This window comes from Pseudophryne corroboree, chromosome 3, assembly GCF_028390025.1.
Source record: "Pseudophryne corroboree isolate aPseCor3 chromosome 3, aPseCor3.hap2, whole genome shotgun sequence".
Classification (NCBI taxonomy): domain Eukaryota; kingdom Metazoa; phylum Chordata; class Amphibia; order Anura; family Myobatrachidae; genus Pseudophryne; species Pseudophryne corroboree.
The window spans coordinates 180,085,835-180,101,910 of record NC_086446.1 but is presented as its reverse complement, the minus strand read 5'-3'; the positions used below and the strand labels follow the sequence as shown (position 1 = coordinate 180,101,910).

Here is a 16,076-nt window from a genome sequence, read left to right as displayed (position 1 = left end):
AGAGTCAGGGAGCTTCCCTCCAACGGAGCTGTGAGGGAAAATGGCGCTTGTGTGCTGAGGAGATAGGCTCCGCCCCCTTCTCGGCGGCCTTTCTCCCGCTTTTTTAAGGAAAAACTGTCAGGGGTTAAATGCATCCATATAGCCCAGGAGCTATATGTGATGTATTTTTAGCCATCTAAGGTGTTTTTATTGCGTCTGAGGGCGCCCCCCCCCAGCGCCCTGCACCCTCAGTGACCGGAGTGTGAAGTGTGCTGAGAGCAATGGCGCACAGCTGCGGTGCTGTGCGCTACCTTATTGAAGACAGGACGTCTTCTGCCGCCGATTTCCCTGACCTCTTCAGTCTTCTGGCTCTGTAAGGGGGCCGGCGGCGCGGCTCTGGGACCCATCCATGGCTGGGCCTGTGATCGTCCCTCTGGAGCTAATGTCCAGTAGCCTAAGAAGCCCAATCCACTCTGCACGCAGGTGAGTTCGCTTCTTCTCCCCTTAGTCCCTCGGTGCAGTGAGCCTGTTGCCAGCAGGTCTCACTGAAAATAAAAAACCTAAAACTAAACTTTTCACTAAGCAGCTCAGGAGAGCCACCTAGTGTGCACCCTTCTCGTTCGGGCACAAAAATCTAACTGAGGCTTGGAGGAGGGTCATAGGGGGAGGAGCCAGTGCACACCAGGTAGTCCTAAAGCTTTTACTTTTGTGCCCAGTCTCCTGCGGAGCCGCTATTCCCCATGGTCCTTACGGAGTCCCCAGCATCCACTTAGGACGTTAGAGAAAATCTGTTAATGACTACACAATTTGTGACTGAAAATCACCTATATATGAGTATATAGAAGTGAGATCAATCTGACCACAGTGCACCTGAATTGAGGGTCAGAACAAGATGACGTTACATCAGAAAAGTCAGCACACATACTAGCAGTCAGTCACATGTTAAAGCATTAGACATTGTCATATGAGAATACAACCCCCATAACAACTTATAAATAAGTAGGAAAATTGTACTTCTGTTTCAACTAGTTCTTTTTCAACATAACATGCAGAAAACACAGTAATATACAGATCTCATATGCAATATGTACTAAAAATTAACAATTCATACTAACAAGTAGAGAGAAGTTTTAGAACTGTATACCCTTCCTCTGGAGAGCGGGATACAGGGAGACTCACCACACTTCCATATCCAAGCAAATGCGCTCGTAAGACGCTGAGTGGATTCAGACGCTACTGATGTACACTACCGCTCCTGATAACGGACACAGTCGCTCACTGACGGACACGGACGCTCAGCGACTTCCACGTGTATGCAGACGCTAAGGCCTGTGACTCGGTCTAGGTGGGATCTCTAGTGTACACAACCGCAGCGTCTAAGCTGAGACCGAGTACCCTCGTGTTGGCGTCTGAGACGGAAGTGAGGTCATTCAGTTCATGGACGGGAGACGCGCGAAAACTGATCATGTACTAGGAGGAGGGGCGGCCAGGAGAGCGTCTGAATCCCCCCGTTGACTTAAACCCTAAGGATCGCGGCCTCTACCTAGTCCTGGCGCCTATGATCCCTAGAGCGTAGCGCTGTCGCACTCCAGATGTTCGGCGCATCAACACACTGTTTGTAGTCTCCACCAATACAGTGTAGCTGTGTCCGGACCCCCCTAGTAAAAGGAAATCCATAAGACTCACCTTCCCCCCATGCTCCAGCCACAGCCTGGTTATGTCTGCTGGACCTGCTAGAACATCCGACACAGACGCCCGTCGAGACAGCACTGTACCACGAAGGTAAGCGTTGTTGCGACCCAGTGGGGAGTTGTTGGAGCGACTCTTTCCAGTATGCGTTTAAGACGCTATTAAGAATCAGTGGGCGGGATTATATGGGGAAGCCCCGATGCATCCTGGGAGGCCAGAAAGCTTGTGACAGTGTTGGTGCCATTTCCGCTGTCGCTCAACCATATCCCAATGTTATCCTGTGGATAATCCTGTGGACCCAGCCAGAGAAAAATCAATTGGCTTCGCCACCAAGTAACCAATCTGCTTAGAGTCTATAGTAGTTTTCCTGTTCCATAGCCTAAAGCAACGCATCAGCGCATACACAATGAAGGAGCAAGCAGGTAGTGGACATGCTTAAGAAATAGAAGAAGGTAACTGACCTGTTGTCTCCGGTAATACAAGCAGCACACGTGCCCGTGGGCTGCTCACTCTGCTCGTAGTAATGGGCATCAACATGGGCCTCTTCTGCTTTCTTCTTCAAGATCTCTCCAAACTTATCTGTACCGATGCATCCAAAAAATGTCGCCACTTTATAAGGCTTCTGGATCATCCACTGTAAAAGAAAGGGGAGTATTCACCTCTGCCAAAAAAAAAAGTTTCTGGTTCAAAAGTCAATGGGGCAAGATTCAGTTATACACGAGGTCCAGGGGGAGCATTGTGGGATATTGCCGATAAGAAATAGCACGTATTTATTTTTTGCACTGCCGTAATAGACAGGAACATTGTGCAAGGCCTCTACCAGACCTTGCACTTAATTAAATCTGCCTCCATCTCTTCCCGTAATTGTTTTACATTTACCCCACTCAATAATAATAATAATAATAATAATTTTATTTATATAGCGCTCTTTCTCCAATAGGACTCAAGGCGCTTAACAGATACATAGCATAATATAGTACAGAAAATAATGAAGTACATTTTCATAAAATACAGAAGCATGAAGATACTAAAAGGGACACTATGGAAATGCTTTAGTAAACAGAAAAGTCTTGAGTCTACTTTTGAAGGATTCTATAGTTGGGGCCTCTCGCACTGTGCGGGGAAGTAAGTTCCATAAAGTCGGAGCCGCATGACTAAAAGCTCGACCCCCAGATGAATTACGGTAGATTCTAGGTACTGCTAAAAGTCCTTCATCTACAGATCAATAGAGGAGAATACTCTATAAATACACATTATAATGTTGGCATTATAACAAACCTAAACACTAATGTACCAGTGGCGTGCAGTGAGGTCAGTGGCTGGTGAGGCACTGCAGCCATAATGTCCGCCGAATCCTGCTGATGACCCCTACCGCCACTGCCCGCCTGCTCATTATACTTGTGATATATTGTACATTTTTATAGAAAAAAAAATTAGTGTTTGGGACTGGGAAGGGGTGGGAGGAGGACATGAATGCAATTTTGTTGTCCAGGGCTTCCATTAACTTAATAGCACCGTGGATGCGGCGTTATTAAGTTAATAGAAAACAAACACTGCCGCGAAAGCATATAATTTGTAAAAAAAAATGGAGCTTTCAAATAGACCTGCTTTTTGCTGGCTTGTTGTGATAGTCATGCACGGATCAGCGAGATCCGTGCATGCTTATCTGTGGAAAAGGCTATGAATTGGTTAAAATTTAAAAAAAGAAATGCGTGTGGGTCCCCCCTCCTAAGTGTAACCAGCTTCGGGCTCTTTGAGCCGGTCCTGGTTGTTTAAATACTGGAAAAAAAAACTGGACAGGGGTTCCCCGTATTTAGACAACCAGCACCGGGCTCTTAGTCCGGTACTGGTTCCAAATTTTTTTAAAACCAGCACCGGGCTCCACTAGCCAGGGACATAATGCCACAGCCGGGGGACACTTTTATATTGGTCCCTGCGGCCGTGGCATTACCCCCCCAACTAGTCACCCCATGCTGGTGTGGGGACCCCTTTAATCAAGGGGTCCCCCACCCCTCCCCGAGCCACCCAAGGGCCGTCCGTGGGCGGTGGATGGGAGGCTGATAGCCATGTGTGTAAAAAAAAGAATATTGTTTTTTGTTGTGGAACTACAAGGCCCAGCAAGCTTCCCCCGCTTGCTAGTACTTGGAGAACCTCAAATACCAGCATGCGGGGAAATAACGGGGCCGCTGGTACCTGTAGTTCTACAAAAAAAAAAATACCCAAATAAAAACACCACAACACACACCGTGACAGTAAAAATTTATTAAAACACACTTACACACTCACACATACTTACCTACATCCCACGCCGGTCACGTCCACTTGTCCAGTAGAATCCAACAGGGCCGGTACCTGTAAAAATGAGAGACAGATTACTTACCTACATCCCACGCCGGTCACGTCCACTTGTCCAGTAGAATCCAATTGGGGTACCTGTAAAGGAGAGAGGGCACACAATTTGTTCTTTGGCAGACTTACTTACCTATACACTGAGGAGGTTTAGGAGTTTGGAAGGAGAGAGAGAGAGAGAGAGGAACCTGGAGTGAATCTGTTTGCGCCCTCCAGCTGCTCTTGCCGGCGGAGGGACCAGGTCTGACACTGACAGCGGCTCTTCTCAGCGGACCTGCCACTGACAGCGGCTATTCTCAGCGACGCAGACATACAAACACTGGAGGGGGACATGCGCCAGCTGTGGGGCGGAGGGAGCAGCTCTGACAGCGGCTCTTGTCAGCAGCTCCCGGCGCGGACAGACAAGGAGGGGGAACATGCGGCAGGACGAACCTCGGCTCACTGATTTCCGCCCTCCAACTGCTCCTGCTGAGCAGGTCTGACAGCGGCTCTGCTCAGCGGCGACAGCGGCTCTTCTTAGCGGCGCCCGGCGCGGACAGAGAAGGAGGGGGAACATGCGGCAGGAGGGGGACTGTGCCTGACAAGGAAGCGGCACGCACAGGAAAGTGAGCACTAATTTTTCAGCTTATAGGTGATTGGACCAGCGGATCCAGCCCTGGATCCGCTGTCCAATCACATCTAGCCCTATCGTTGCGGCACTTCTATTAGTGCCGCTTCCTCGTCGATTTTCTATGGGCTTTTACAGCCCAGTGCTTGGCCACGCCCCCCGCTTTCTCCTCCGTCCCATTCACAACGGGAGGCACTGTTATCAGTGCCTCCTAACCTGCTACTTCCATATCTTATAATGGTTAAAATAATATTACGAAGTTACTTATGACACAGAATATGTCATAAGTATCTTCCTTGTATTATTTTACTCAATAATGACAGGGGAGGCACTGCCTCCCCTGACTGCACGTCCCTGTAATGTACGGGCTAAATTACTACATTTGAACGCACTTTTCAAGTCCCTACAGACTCTTACGAATACGAGGTAATTTACTATGCATCTCCTACTCCTACCTTTTAAGAAATACCTGCGCTCTTCATATTTCAGGCTCTGTTTATCAACAGGCATTAGCATGCTGACAAGCAATAGCAAATCCTACTGAGGTGCGTATATTTCAGAGCTGTCAATCATGTGCTCTGTTTCAGGGATGCCTGTTTCTAGAGCAGACAACATACAGTAGAATGCGGTTGTTTAGCAGTAACTTCCCATTCCCTATGTCAAAGGAAGCCCCACTACTAATAATCAGCAGGCTTTCCTTTATAACCCTGCTACAGGAGTACCAGGCTAAGTAAGCACAATACATGTTCATAATTAGTGGTTTTTCCTTTGATGTAAGGGACAGGGAGGTACAGTGTGACCAGCTCAGACACAGACCTGCCAACATGCTAACGAAGTGGTTGACAGGCAGAGTCTAAAATAAGATGTAAACAGGTATTCCAAAATAGGGGAGGTGAAACACTGTATATGAAGCACATGACAATGCAATCATTTGGCCCTAGAATTGAAACATTTTCATCTTTTGTTGCAATACCTGTAATTGGTGTTTGTATCAAGTTTGAAGAGCAAATATGTATCAGTTATTTGCTTAGAGTGTATTTAAAAGATTCCCAGTTTTGTAAAACGAATGGGACACTATAATAATGCAAGGAAGAAAAACACACATTAGAATCCATTTTTTTATTATTTTTTTTATACCTCATTAAGATAATGCTGCAAAGGATAGAGAGATTTCCCATGGGAACACGTGCAAGAGACTTTTGGACAAAAAAAAAAAAAAAACTTTAGCAGCAAAACATGTAGTTTGCCATATATTATTTGGGGCTAATGGAAACACTGTACAAATGAAGCTTAATAGACTATAGTTAATTTACCTTATAAAGTATGGCAATTCCAGTTTTATAAACCATGCTTGATGATCAGTTATGTAAAAATAAAATGTGAAACACAGAGGGGGGTATTCAATTGTTTGAATTGACAGTTGGGTATCTGTTTTTTCCTATCTAATAGACAGGAAAAAACAGACACCCAATCAACTTTTCAAACAATTGAATTCCTCCCAGAGAATAGAGTTCTGCCAGTTAAGCCTTGCTTTGTCTCACTGCCTTCCAAAACACATCACAACACACCGTGCAACATAAGAAACATAATGACGCACTCAGGGATTTCAATGTGGTAAGACACATTTAGATTACCGAGGGAAAATTAATTCCACCATTTAGTCTAATGTTTCAATGACTATCTACGACTTGTCCCTGATGAGAGAGGCAGTTAGCCACTGAAATGTTGGGACAAACAGGATTGTGTTATATTACATTGAAGTGTGAGTGCTGTCATCCTTTTCAGTATACACACACACACACACACACACACACACACACACACACACACACACTCCAGCTCACACAGTCTAGTGACATGTCTGGTGCACAATGACAGTTTCCAATTGGAACAGTGACACACAAAATTAAATAATCAGTACTCTCCCAGTTACAAAGAGAAGTCCTGCTTTTATACTCTATGAAGCATATTCTATTGTACAGTACCATGAGATAATAGTTAAACACTCACAGTATGTCTGATCTTTTACACTGATGAGTTTATGACAGTTTGTGGACAATGGAATTCTGCACAATGGTGGGTAGCGATGTGTGCATTGCATATACTGTAGTATATTACAGTAGCCCAACACGGTTTATTTTCCTAGGCATCTCTATGGATAACATGATGTTCCGGAAAACACACAGTGGCCATCACACATAACAATGTCCACTTTGTGCCCATGCTCATCTCCTGCTATTATATTCACATGCTCAGAGCCGGCCATAGGCAAACTAGGCAATTGCCTAGGACATTTGATATGCCTAGGGGCATCAGCAGCTTCTGCTGATTAAAATGATATGCGGCATGCCTAAAGTGTGTGTAGCGTTTCATATGCAGATTCAGCCACAGTTTCACACAGTATATAGGCATGCTGCATATCATTTTAATCAGTAGAAGCAGCTTGTGCATCCTATCCACATAGCAATGCAAATAAGATGCATTTTCATAAAAAAAAAGGTGCCAGATGTTAGCATTGAGGCAAGATTTATGAGGACACATCTGTATCCAAGCAGAGGCAGAGGTCACAGTGTTAGCTGCAGTGTGATTGCTGTGTGCATGTGAGTGGGTTGGTTGTGCAGTAGTGTTCAGAATATGTGTAAGGAGCATTATGTGTGTCATGTAAAAATGCATTAATAATGTGCAACGTATGTGTAAGGGGCACTATGCGTGTCATTATGTTTATAAGGGCATTAATGTGCGGCATGTGTGTAAAAGGGTACTACTGTATGTGTGTCATTATGTGCATAGGGGCAATAATGTGCAGCAAATGTGTAGGGGGCACTGTGTGTGTCATTATGTGTATAAGGGCATTAATAATCTGCGGCATATGAGTAAAGGACATTATGTGTAAAAGGGCATTAATAAAGGTTGTCATAATGTGTAAGGCACATTATGTTTATAAGGACATTAATAACGTGTCTCATATGTGTAAGGGGCATTACTGTGTGGAATTATGTGTATAAATGCATTACTAATGTGTGGCATTATGTGTATAAGGTGCTCTACTATGTGGCGTTGCGTATAGAAAGGGCACTACTGTGTCGTCTAATGTGAATAAAGAGCAATAGGGTGTGATGTAATGTGAATAAGGAGCAATTCAGTGTGATGTAATGTGAATAAGAGGCTCTACTGTGAGGAGTAACGTTTATAAGGTAAAGTGATACTACTGTGGGATGTAATATGAATTATGGACACTATCGCATGATCAAATGTGAATGAAGTTGCAGTACTGTGTGGCGTAATTGGAATTGGGGTTACTATTGTGTGGCCATGCCCCTTGCCAGCAAAAACACACCCCTTTTTGGGCTGTGCGCCAAATGTGCAAACTGTTCCTATTTAAAATATAGGGGGTCCAAACACCAAAATAAGGACCGCTATGGGTGAGGGGTGATGGTGCTGGGAAAGAGATGCAAGGTCAGAGGCGGAACCAGCGGTGGTGCTAGGGGGCACCAGCCAAAATCTTGCCTAGGGCATCATATTGGTTAGGGCCGGCTCTGCACATGCTCAACTCCTGGGGCAAGCCTGGACAACCTGTGGCTCTCCAGCTGTTGTGAAACTACAAATCCCAGCATGGCTTGCCACAGTTGTTATTAGGGAATGCTAAAATTGTAGCAGGGCATGGCGGGATGTGTAGTTTAACAGCTGGTGAGCCACAGGTTGGCCAGGCCTGTCCTAGGGGTATATTTACTAAAGTGCGGGTTTTCAGAAGTGGAGATGTTGCCCATAGTAACAAATTAGTTTCTACTTAACGTTTATCTAGCACCTTCTAGATGAGAATAGCTAGAATCAGGCTGGTTGCTATGGGCAACATCTCTACATGTAAAAACCTGCACTTTAATAAATATACTGCTTAGTATTATACGCTCATGGGCATGTTCAATGCACTTTTACTTTTTATGCCCTTTGATTGGGATCTTCTTATGATTTGTCTAGTATAAACCCCAATATTTTCTCAGAATTGGCACGCACGCTTTATATTGTGTTGTATGAAGTAGACTTATTTTTAATTCACTTGTTAGAACTTCCTATGTTTGACATTAAACAGATTTCAGTTTACACTGATTCTCTATAAATGTGGAATGTTTGTTTTTCTTCAGCTTTATATGTTTAGCTTTGCTCTGCATATATTTTTGACACAAATATACTCCCTCTTCCCTTCATTCATTTCCTAGCAGCTGCTTACTTAGCTGCACAATGTTAAACTCTATATTATTATTGTGCTGTATGAACTAGTGAGTATACTTATATCTCATTCCGTCTGTTACACTACTGTGGTTGGCAACCTTTTGTTATCGTTTGCTGGGTAAAATCTAGCTAGGCTCATTGTGCCTATTAACGAGACGCAGTTAGCAACACGCACTCAGGAAGCCGGCGCCGGAACACAGACTGCCAACATTCCAAAGGTATCGGGGTGACTGTTAGGGTCAGGCATTAAAGGAGGGTTAGCCCTAGCTGAAACCCAGGCAGGTTAAGGGACAGGTAAAATAATACCCCGTCCCTTGCCGGCAGTAGCATTGTCGGGATGCCGGTGTCTGTCATGTGACCACCGGTAAATTGTATCACATCCCTAATAACAGCATATACAATGCATAATAATGGGTTCAACAAACACACACACACACGCATATTTTAAAAAAGTGGGGGAACTAGTGAGAGGCGGATCAAACAGATGGTGGCAGCTGTCAAGACTACTACACTGATCATGCTTACAGGTAAAATTGGTCAGTTTAGGCTTAATAGTATTGTTCGCCATATAAAACTAAAACAAAATTGTTCTTTTAATTTTAAAATACTAAGGACTAAATTTATCCCTGAAACTTGCATATTGGTCCCAGCTGGCAAACATGTCTAATGTTCGGAACACCACTTCTAAAATACAGGTCTGGCACATGTGCAAGGTGATCTCTGCTGTAGTATAATGTCCTATACTGGAATGAATTCAGTATGATTTACTGGCAGACAGGATGCTGGCTGTCCATATCCGTCAGCGGCATCCCGCCCACCAGAATGCCGGTTACGGGGCGAGTGAAGGAGGGCCCTTGCAGGCTCGGTGGCTCGCCACAGACTCTATTCCCTATCTATGGGTGTCGTAGACACCCATGAGTGGTAATAGTCCTGTTTTGCTGGGATTCCGGCTGTCAGGATTTGGGCATCTGTATCCTGACTGCCGGGATCCCAGCAAATTGAACGCATCCCACTGAGATAACTGCTATGCTTGACATTATATTACACAGACTACAGTTTTCCTTGATCTAATATGAACGTGGAATGGTTTTGTTATGTTATGTCTTTGTTTTGTGTTGGGATACAGTTTTTACATCTGAAAATGCTTCATTCATTACCTAGCAGCTGTACCTATGAATCCATGTGGGGTTATAGGTAAACAAAATATCGTTATCTGTAGAGTTATAGAGTTATAAATGTTGTTAAAAATTTTTTTTTTATTCTGGGTATATCTTTGATGCATGGTAACACTCCCTTCTTGTAGTTATTAACCAGCAGCTGTACCTATGACTCTATTCAACATGCGGCCCTTCAACTGTTGCGGAATTACATCTCCCAGCATACCTTGCCACAGTTTCGCTACAAGTGCATGCTATAACTAAAGCAGAGCATTCTGGGAAGTATAGTGCCACAACAGTTTGAGTACCACATACTCTACATGTTAATCTAATTGTTTTATTTTCACTATGCCATTTAAAAAAAAAAAAAAAAAAACACAAAACAAAACGACAATTACTATAACTGCTCCAACAACTCAAATGTCCTCTGCTGATATGCTTATTTACGGGTTGGGTATGCGTGACCGCCGGTTAGCATACCTCCGCCGGTATCCCAGCAGTGGAATGCCGGCGCTACATCCCACTATTTAACTATAATCTTTCAATATTTTAGTACTTTTTGATTTGCATTATTCCAGGTGGTGTTGCACACAGCAGGTCTACAAGGCCTTCATGTGGAGCCATCTGTAGGACTAGAACCAGTGTTACCACCGAAACAGTGGAGAAAATACATTCATTTTTTTCCCCATGTTAGTTTGAATGTGTTTTCTAAGCTGTACTATGGGGTATATGCAATTGCCGGCGAATCGCGGCAATTTTTCGCCCGTTTTTTAATTCAACACAATTCGACCGTTGAATTCCGGCAGGTGGGTGCCGGAATTCAACATATTCAATAAAAAACGGATTCGACAGTCCCGCTGTCGAAAAACGCCCGATTTGACGGATTTTGATCCGGTTTTTAAAAATGGTCAAAAAACCCGAAAAAAAATTGCGTGGGATCCCCTCTCCAAAGCATAACCAGCCTCGGGCTCTTCGAGCCGGTCCTGGTTCTAAAAATCCGGGGGAAAACTGACAGGGGATCCCCCATATTTTTAAAACCATCACCGGGCTCTGCGCCTGGTGCAAAAAATACGGGGGACAAAAAGAGTAGGGGTCCCCCATATTTTTTACACCAGCATCGGGCTCCACTAGCTGGGTAGATAATGCCACAGCCGGGGGTCACTTTTATACAGTGCCCTGCGGCCGTGGCATTAAATACCCAACTAGTCACCCCTGGCTGGGGTACCCTGGAGGAGTGGGGACCCCTTCAATCAAGGGGTCCCCCCCTCCAGCCACCCAAGGGCCAGGGGTGAAGCCCGAGGCTGTCCCCCCCATCCAAGGGCTGCGGTTGGGGGGCTGATAGCCTTTTGAAAAAATGAAAGAATATTGTTTTTCCAGTAGTATTACAAGTCCCAGCAAGCCTCCCCCGCAAGCTGGTACTTGGAGAACCACAAGTACCAGCATGCGGGAGAAAAACGGGCCCACTGGTACCTGTAGTTCTACTGGGAAAAAAATACCCAAATAAAAACAGGAGACACACCGTGAAAGTAAAACTTTATTTCACACCTGCCGACACACACATACCTACCTATGTTGACCCGCCGACTGGCACGTCTCCAATGTCGCCGACGATCCAGGGTACCTGTGAATAAAATTATACTCACCTTTAACTAAGAGGAGGTGGCTGTTTCAATCCGCTGGTATCTTTGTCAATGTGTGACTCTCTAGTCTGTATAGACCTATATACATACACAAAATTGAACACATAAATTGTAGTTTAACACTGGCATGATCCGTTTTGCAGTCTCACCTGACTGGGGAGCTTTAATGATGAGTGCGTGTGGTGATGTTCCTTATACACTGACACCGCTTCTGAGCTACAGGAGGAAAATTGTGCAGTGTCCTTTGTCAGCGGGAGCTTAATGAGCTCCAAGCTGTGTGACCACTGACACCGTAAGGCATTTGAAGTCCCGTAATGCCAAATGCGCAAGTATTCTAATGCTCCAAAATTAGATTCTGTTCATAGAGAATGGGTACTCTTATGTTCTCTTCCTCTGTGCAGGAAGTGTGGCAGACATCGAGAGGACGGGCAACCAGCCCATTAAGGTAAGAGAGGGGAGGATATATCTTCCTTGAATATTTGGGGGCACATATTTTACAATGTGACCCGTAACTTGATTTTTAGGTTCTGGACAAGGAAATCCATTTTTGTGTACTAGTTACCTAATGAAACCTTAAACTGGGAACAAGCAAAGTAAAAAATCCCCAAAACAATGTATATATTTAAATAAAACACACATACTATTATATCCATATATCACTTACTCACTGACTGACTCATCACTAATTCTCTTACCTCCCGATGTTAGGAGGCTGAATTTTAACATAGGTATTCTTCAGGTTGGAAATAGGAAAACTACAAAATTAGAATTTTAATAAACCTCCCCTAAAAGGATGAAAAAAGGGTTGACATAATGACGTCATTACCGATGCGTGGCTTGTGCTGCATGAATGATAATACCTAAACGGACAAATTGGATCAAAACTCGGATTGTACCTCCAGTGTGTAGAATATCATTAACTACAAAAATGGTCCTGTCACTTTTACCGTATCTGCTACGGTTGCTTCTCGGGTAACGCCAAGAACCATGGATTAATATTTACTTACATATTAAGATGTCTTAAATTTACATATCTATAGATTTAGCAAATCACTAATTTATATTTACAACCGTGAAAATCAGAAACCTTCAAAGTGTTCATGCATACCTATTGAAGAATGAGGCGACACTCGGAGACTGGTACAAATTGATTAAATGTGCATTGAAAATACAATCATGACCTATATAAATGTTGGTTATGGAATCCTGGCGGCCGGGATCCCAGTGGTCAGAACGCAGATGCCAGGATCCCGGCAGCGGGGCAAAAGGCAGAAAATCCCTTGCGGGCACGCTGAGCTTGCCACAGGTTCTGTTCCCACTCTATGGGTGTCGTGGACACCCACGAGTGCTAATAGCCCTAGCGCAGCTGTCGGCATTCTCGGTGGTCTGGATCCTGGCGTCTGACTGCTGGGATATTAACTACATCCCATATATGTGTGTGTGTTTAAATAGTCTGCACAAAGTTGCTACTAGGTGGACTGTGTATTCTTTATAGTCAGACACTAAAGCAGATAATTTACAGAACACTGGGGCAGATGTATTAAGTGGCAGGTGATAACACACCAGGAAATCAGCTCCTGTATTTTTCAAACCCATAATGATTGGCTGGTGCGTTATCACCTCCCACTTCTTTATCACTACTTTATCACTTTTCCAGGCTTAATATATCTGCCCCAAATTGTCAGCAATCAGCAGCATTCTGGAGACTAAGCTACATCCGTAGGCCTGATCATTGCTGGTCTAATTATTTTGTAATTTGTCGACACTAACCATATATCTCTCTTTTAGATTAGATATGTATGCACAAGTGTAGGAAGCCTAATTGAGTAATTTGTTTATTAGACCAAATCAAGCGCAATAAGGATGTTCAATCAGCGTGATCCCGGCCTAAAATTGGACGGGATTCAATCTCGGGATTGGAGCTGCCAATCCCGGGGATTTCGGGATTAGAAAGCCCTCTTGTTTTTTCAATGCCGGCCAGCAGCTCAGATGCTGTCCAGCTCTCTTCTGCCGGCTTCCCTGCTCCCGGCTGTGCGCACTGCGCAGCGTGACGTTAAGTCAGAGGACATGCTGCACAGTCTGATACCAGCCCGCCCATGCTATCCTGACCACAACCCGCCACGCACCGCCTGCAGCAAGTGAACCTGTCCGTAGTCTCAGAGGATGGTGAGTAGTTCTGTGGGCTGGGCAAGTCTGGGAAGGGGGGGGGTGGGGGGGGGGAAGGTGGTTGGGGGGGGGAGGGGTTGGGGGGGGGCCCGCACTGTAGATTTTAATTTTAAAATCTTCAACCCAATCCCGGGAATCTCAAGATTGATAATTTTTCAGTCCAGATACCCGGGATTGAAAAAAAAGGCTTGGGATTGGCCTCCCTATATTGACACAAACCGCAACACACAAGGGTGATTTGAAATCAATGGTTTAAATCCCTGATACAAAATGCAGAAGTCTGACAGCCAAAGAAAAGGCACACTGGTCATGGTAGCTTCTGCTGTTGCTGGAAAATGCTGCAGGTGAATTCTCAGTGGTAACAACCTTTTTAGTGTGGTTCAATAGAAAATCTCTGGGCCAAAACACACTGATGTCTTGTCTCCTGTTTTCACGTTATCAAATTCCTATTGTTCAGAGTTTGTAGCTGAGCTTTATAATGATAGGGGCAAGATACAGGTGTTACAGAAGATGTATCCCAATAGTTAAACATATTTGTGGGAAACTCCGATTCAGAATCCTGCGTCAGCTTAGATTCAGTTTTTTTTGATCGTCTTACTCTCCCTGTCTTCTAGCTCACAAAAAATTGTGTGCATATTCTGCAGCAACCTTATGTACACCTTCATTTATACATTGCATTCTGGTAAATGCAGCTTACAAGCTATTAGTCAATGATGTCATAAAAGCAGATGAATAAAAATGGCTGCTCTTTATTATAGCTGCATTCACCTCTGCTCCAGAGCTAATCTGGTTTTTTTTTTCTCACTTCAATTTATCCAACATTAGACAGAGGAGGGGCAGCCAATGAGCGTTTTATGATGACAATGCTTCACTTAGCATGCAAAAGGGAAGGAAGGAAATAAAATATCCTAGCGAGACTCAACTGACTGCTAATGAAACAATGGGGAAGGATAGTGAGGAGAAGGAAAAGGAGGGGGCAGGAGAAGATTGTTTAAACCCTAGTCTGGTTCTCATTACATCCTATAAGCTGATCCACTCAATTTTCTGTGAGAATTAAAAGCTGCACCAATTTGCTGCCATGCTAAGTGGCAGAGGGTAGGGGCATACGACTAATTGTTTTCTGCGCAAGAATTAAATAAACGATAAAAATCTCCACTGCTAATCAGAATTATGCTGGGTTACACGGAGGTCACTGGCTCAATTAAATCTAAATTCTTGACTATAAACACTTAACAACAATAATGACAGAGGGCAAAGATACAGTGGCATAGTTCAACGCCAAAAAATTGCTTGTAGCCTCTAGAGTTCCTTTGATAAAAATCGATTATACACTGAATAAGTAAATTAGCTCTTTTAAGTAAGCAAATCCGATCTATAAGGAAGTGCTGGATAGATCTCAATCATTAGAACACAAACTGGAGCACAGATGTGGAATATCTGTAAAACTTTAAACTGTGCTGTGGTGACATACAGAAGTAGGGGAAGCTCTTTTCTCTGTGACACTATATATCCAAAAGTGAATTTGTTCACTCCAACATGTCACTGGGGCAGCAACCAACCATTATGAAGTCTGCCTTTTACTAACTGGAATCTTTCAAGCTCTAACAAGTAATAACACAGAAACTCACTTTATACTTAAATCTGTTCATCTTGTTCCCTGTAGCTTTTACAATAAGCACATATCGCTTAGGGTGATGGGGCTGCTCTATTTCACATTATTTTGGGCATTGGAAATGGTTTGCAGACGCTCATGTAAAATAAATGCTCCGTTTCGCAGCGGATCCATATACATAGAGAGTCTGATGTCATGAGAAACGCAGCCGACATGAAATGTATGGTGCATTGCCCGTTCTGCTATCTAGCAACACTTTACTATTCATGAAACTAAGGGTGACACTATGAAGAGACATGATGGATTGATGGAACACTTTACATATTTTTATTAAGCAGATAGTATAATGCAGAGGTACTCAAACAGGTGACATTTTTCCAGACCACCTAGCAGGTGCACATATGTAGGACCAATTGTCACATTTTAAAAGATCCAAAGGTGACCTGGAAAATGAACTGTTTGGGGTTCGGAGGACCGCTTTGGAGAACCACTGGTATAATCACCATTCTATAAATTGGCAGAATATCCTGTGCACCTTTAGTATATTATAATGAACTTTGATATGATAACGTCCACCAAGCAGAAATTGGCAGTGTTTAATATAAACCAATTATCATATACTAAAAGTGAGCAGAACATTCTCCTTCTGT

The 16,076-nt window shown here is 43.9% G+C and overlaps 1 protein-coding gene across 4 annotated transcripts in view; it reads right to left on the bottom strand.

The window, feature by feature from the left end:
* The window catches only part of ADK (adenosine kinase), a 671,242-nt gene that overhangs the window by 238,310 nt on the left and 416,856 nt on the right, over positions 1 to 16,076 (bottom strand). For all 4 annotated transcript variants that reach the window (XM_063958650.1, XM_063958649.1, XM_063958652.1 and 1 more), the window contains exon 5: positions 2,130 to 2,302. In XM_063958650.1, coding sequence (XP_063814720.1) covers positions 2,130 to 2,302 — 173 coding nt within the window. The remainder of the gene's footprint in view (positions 1 to 2,129; positions 2,303 to 16,076) is intronic.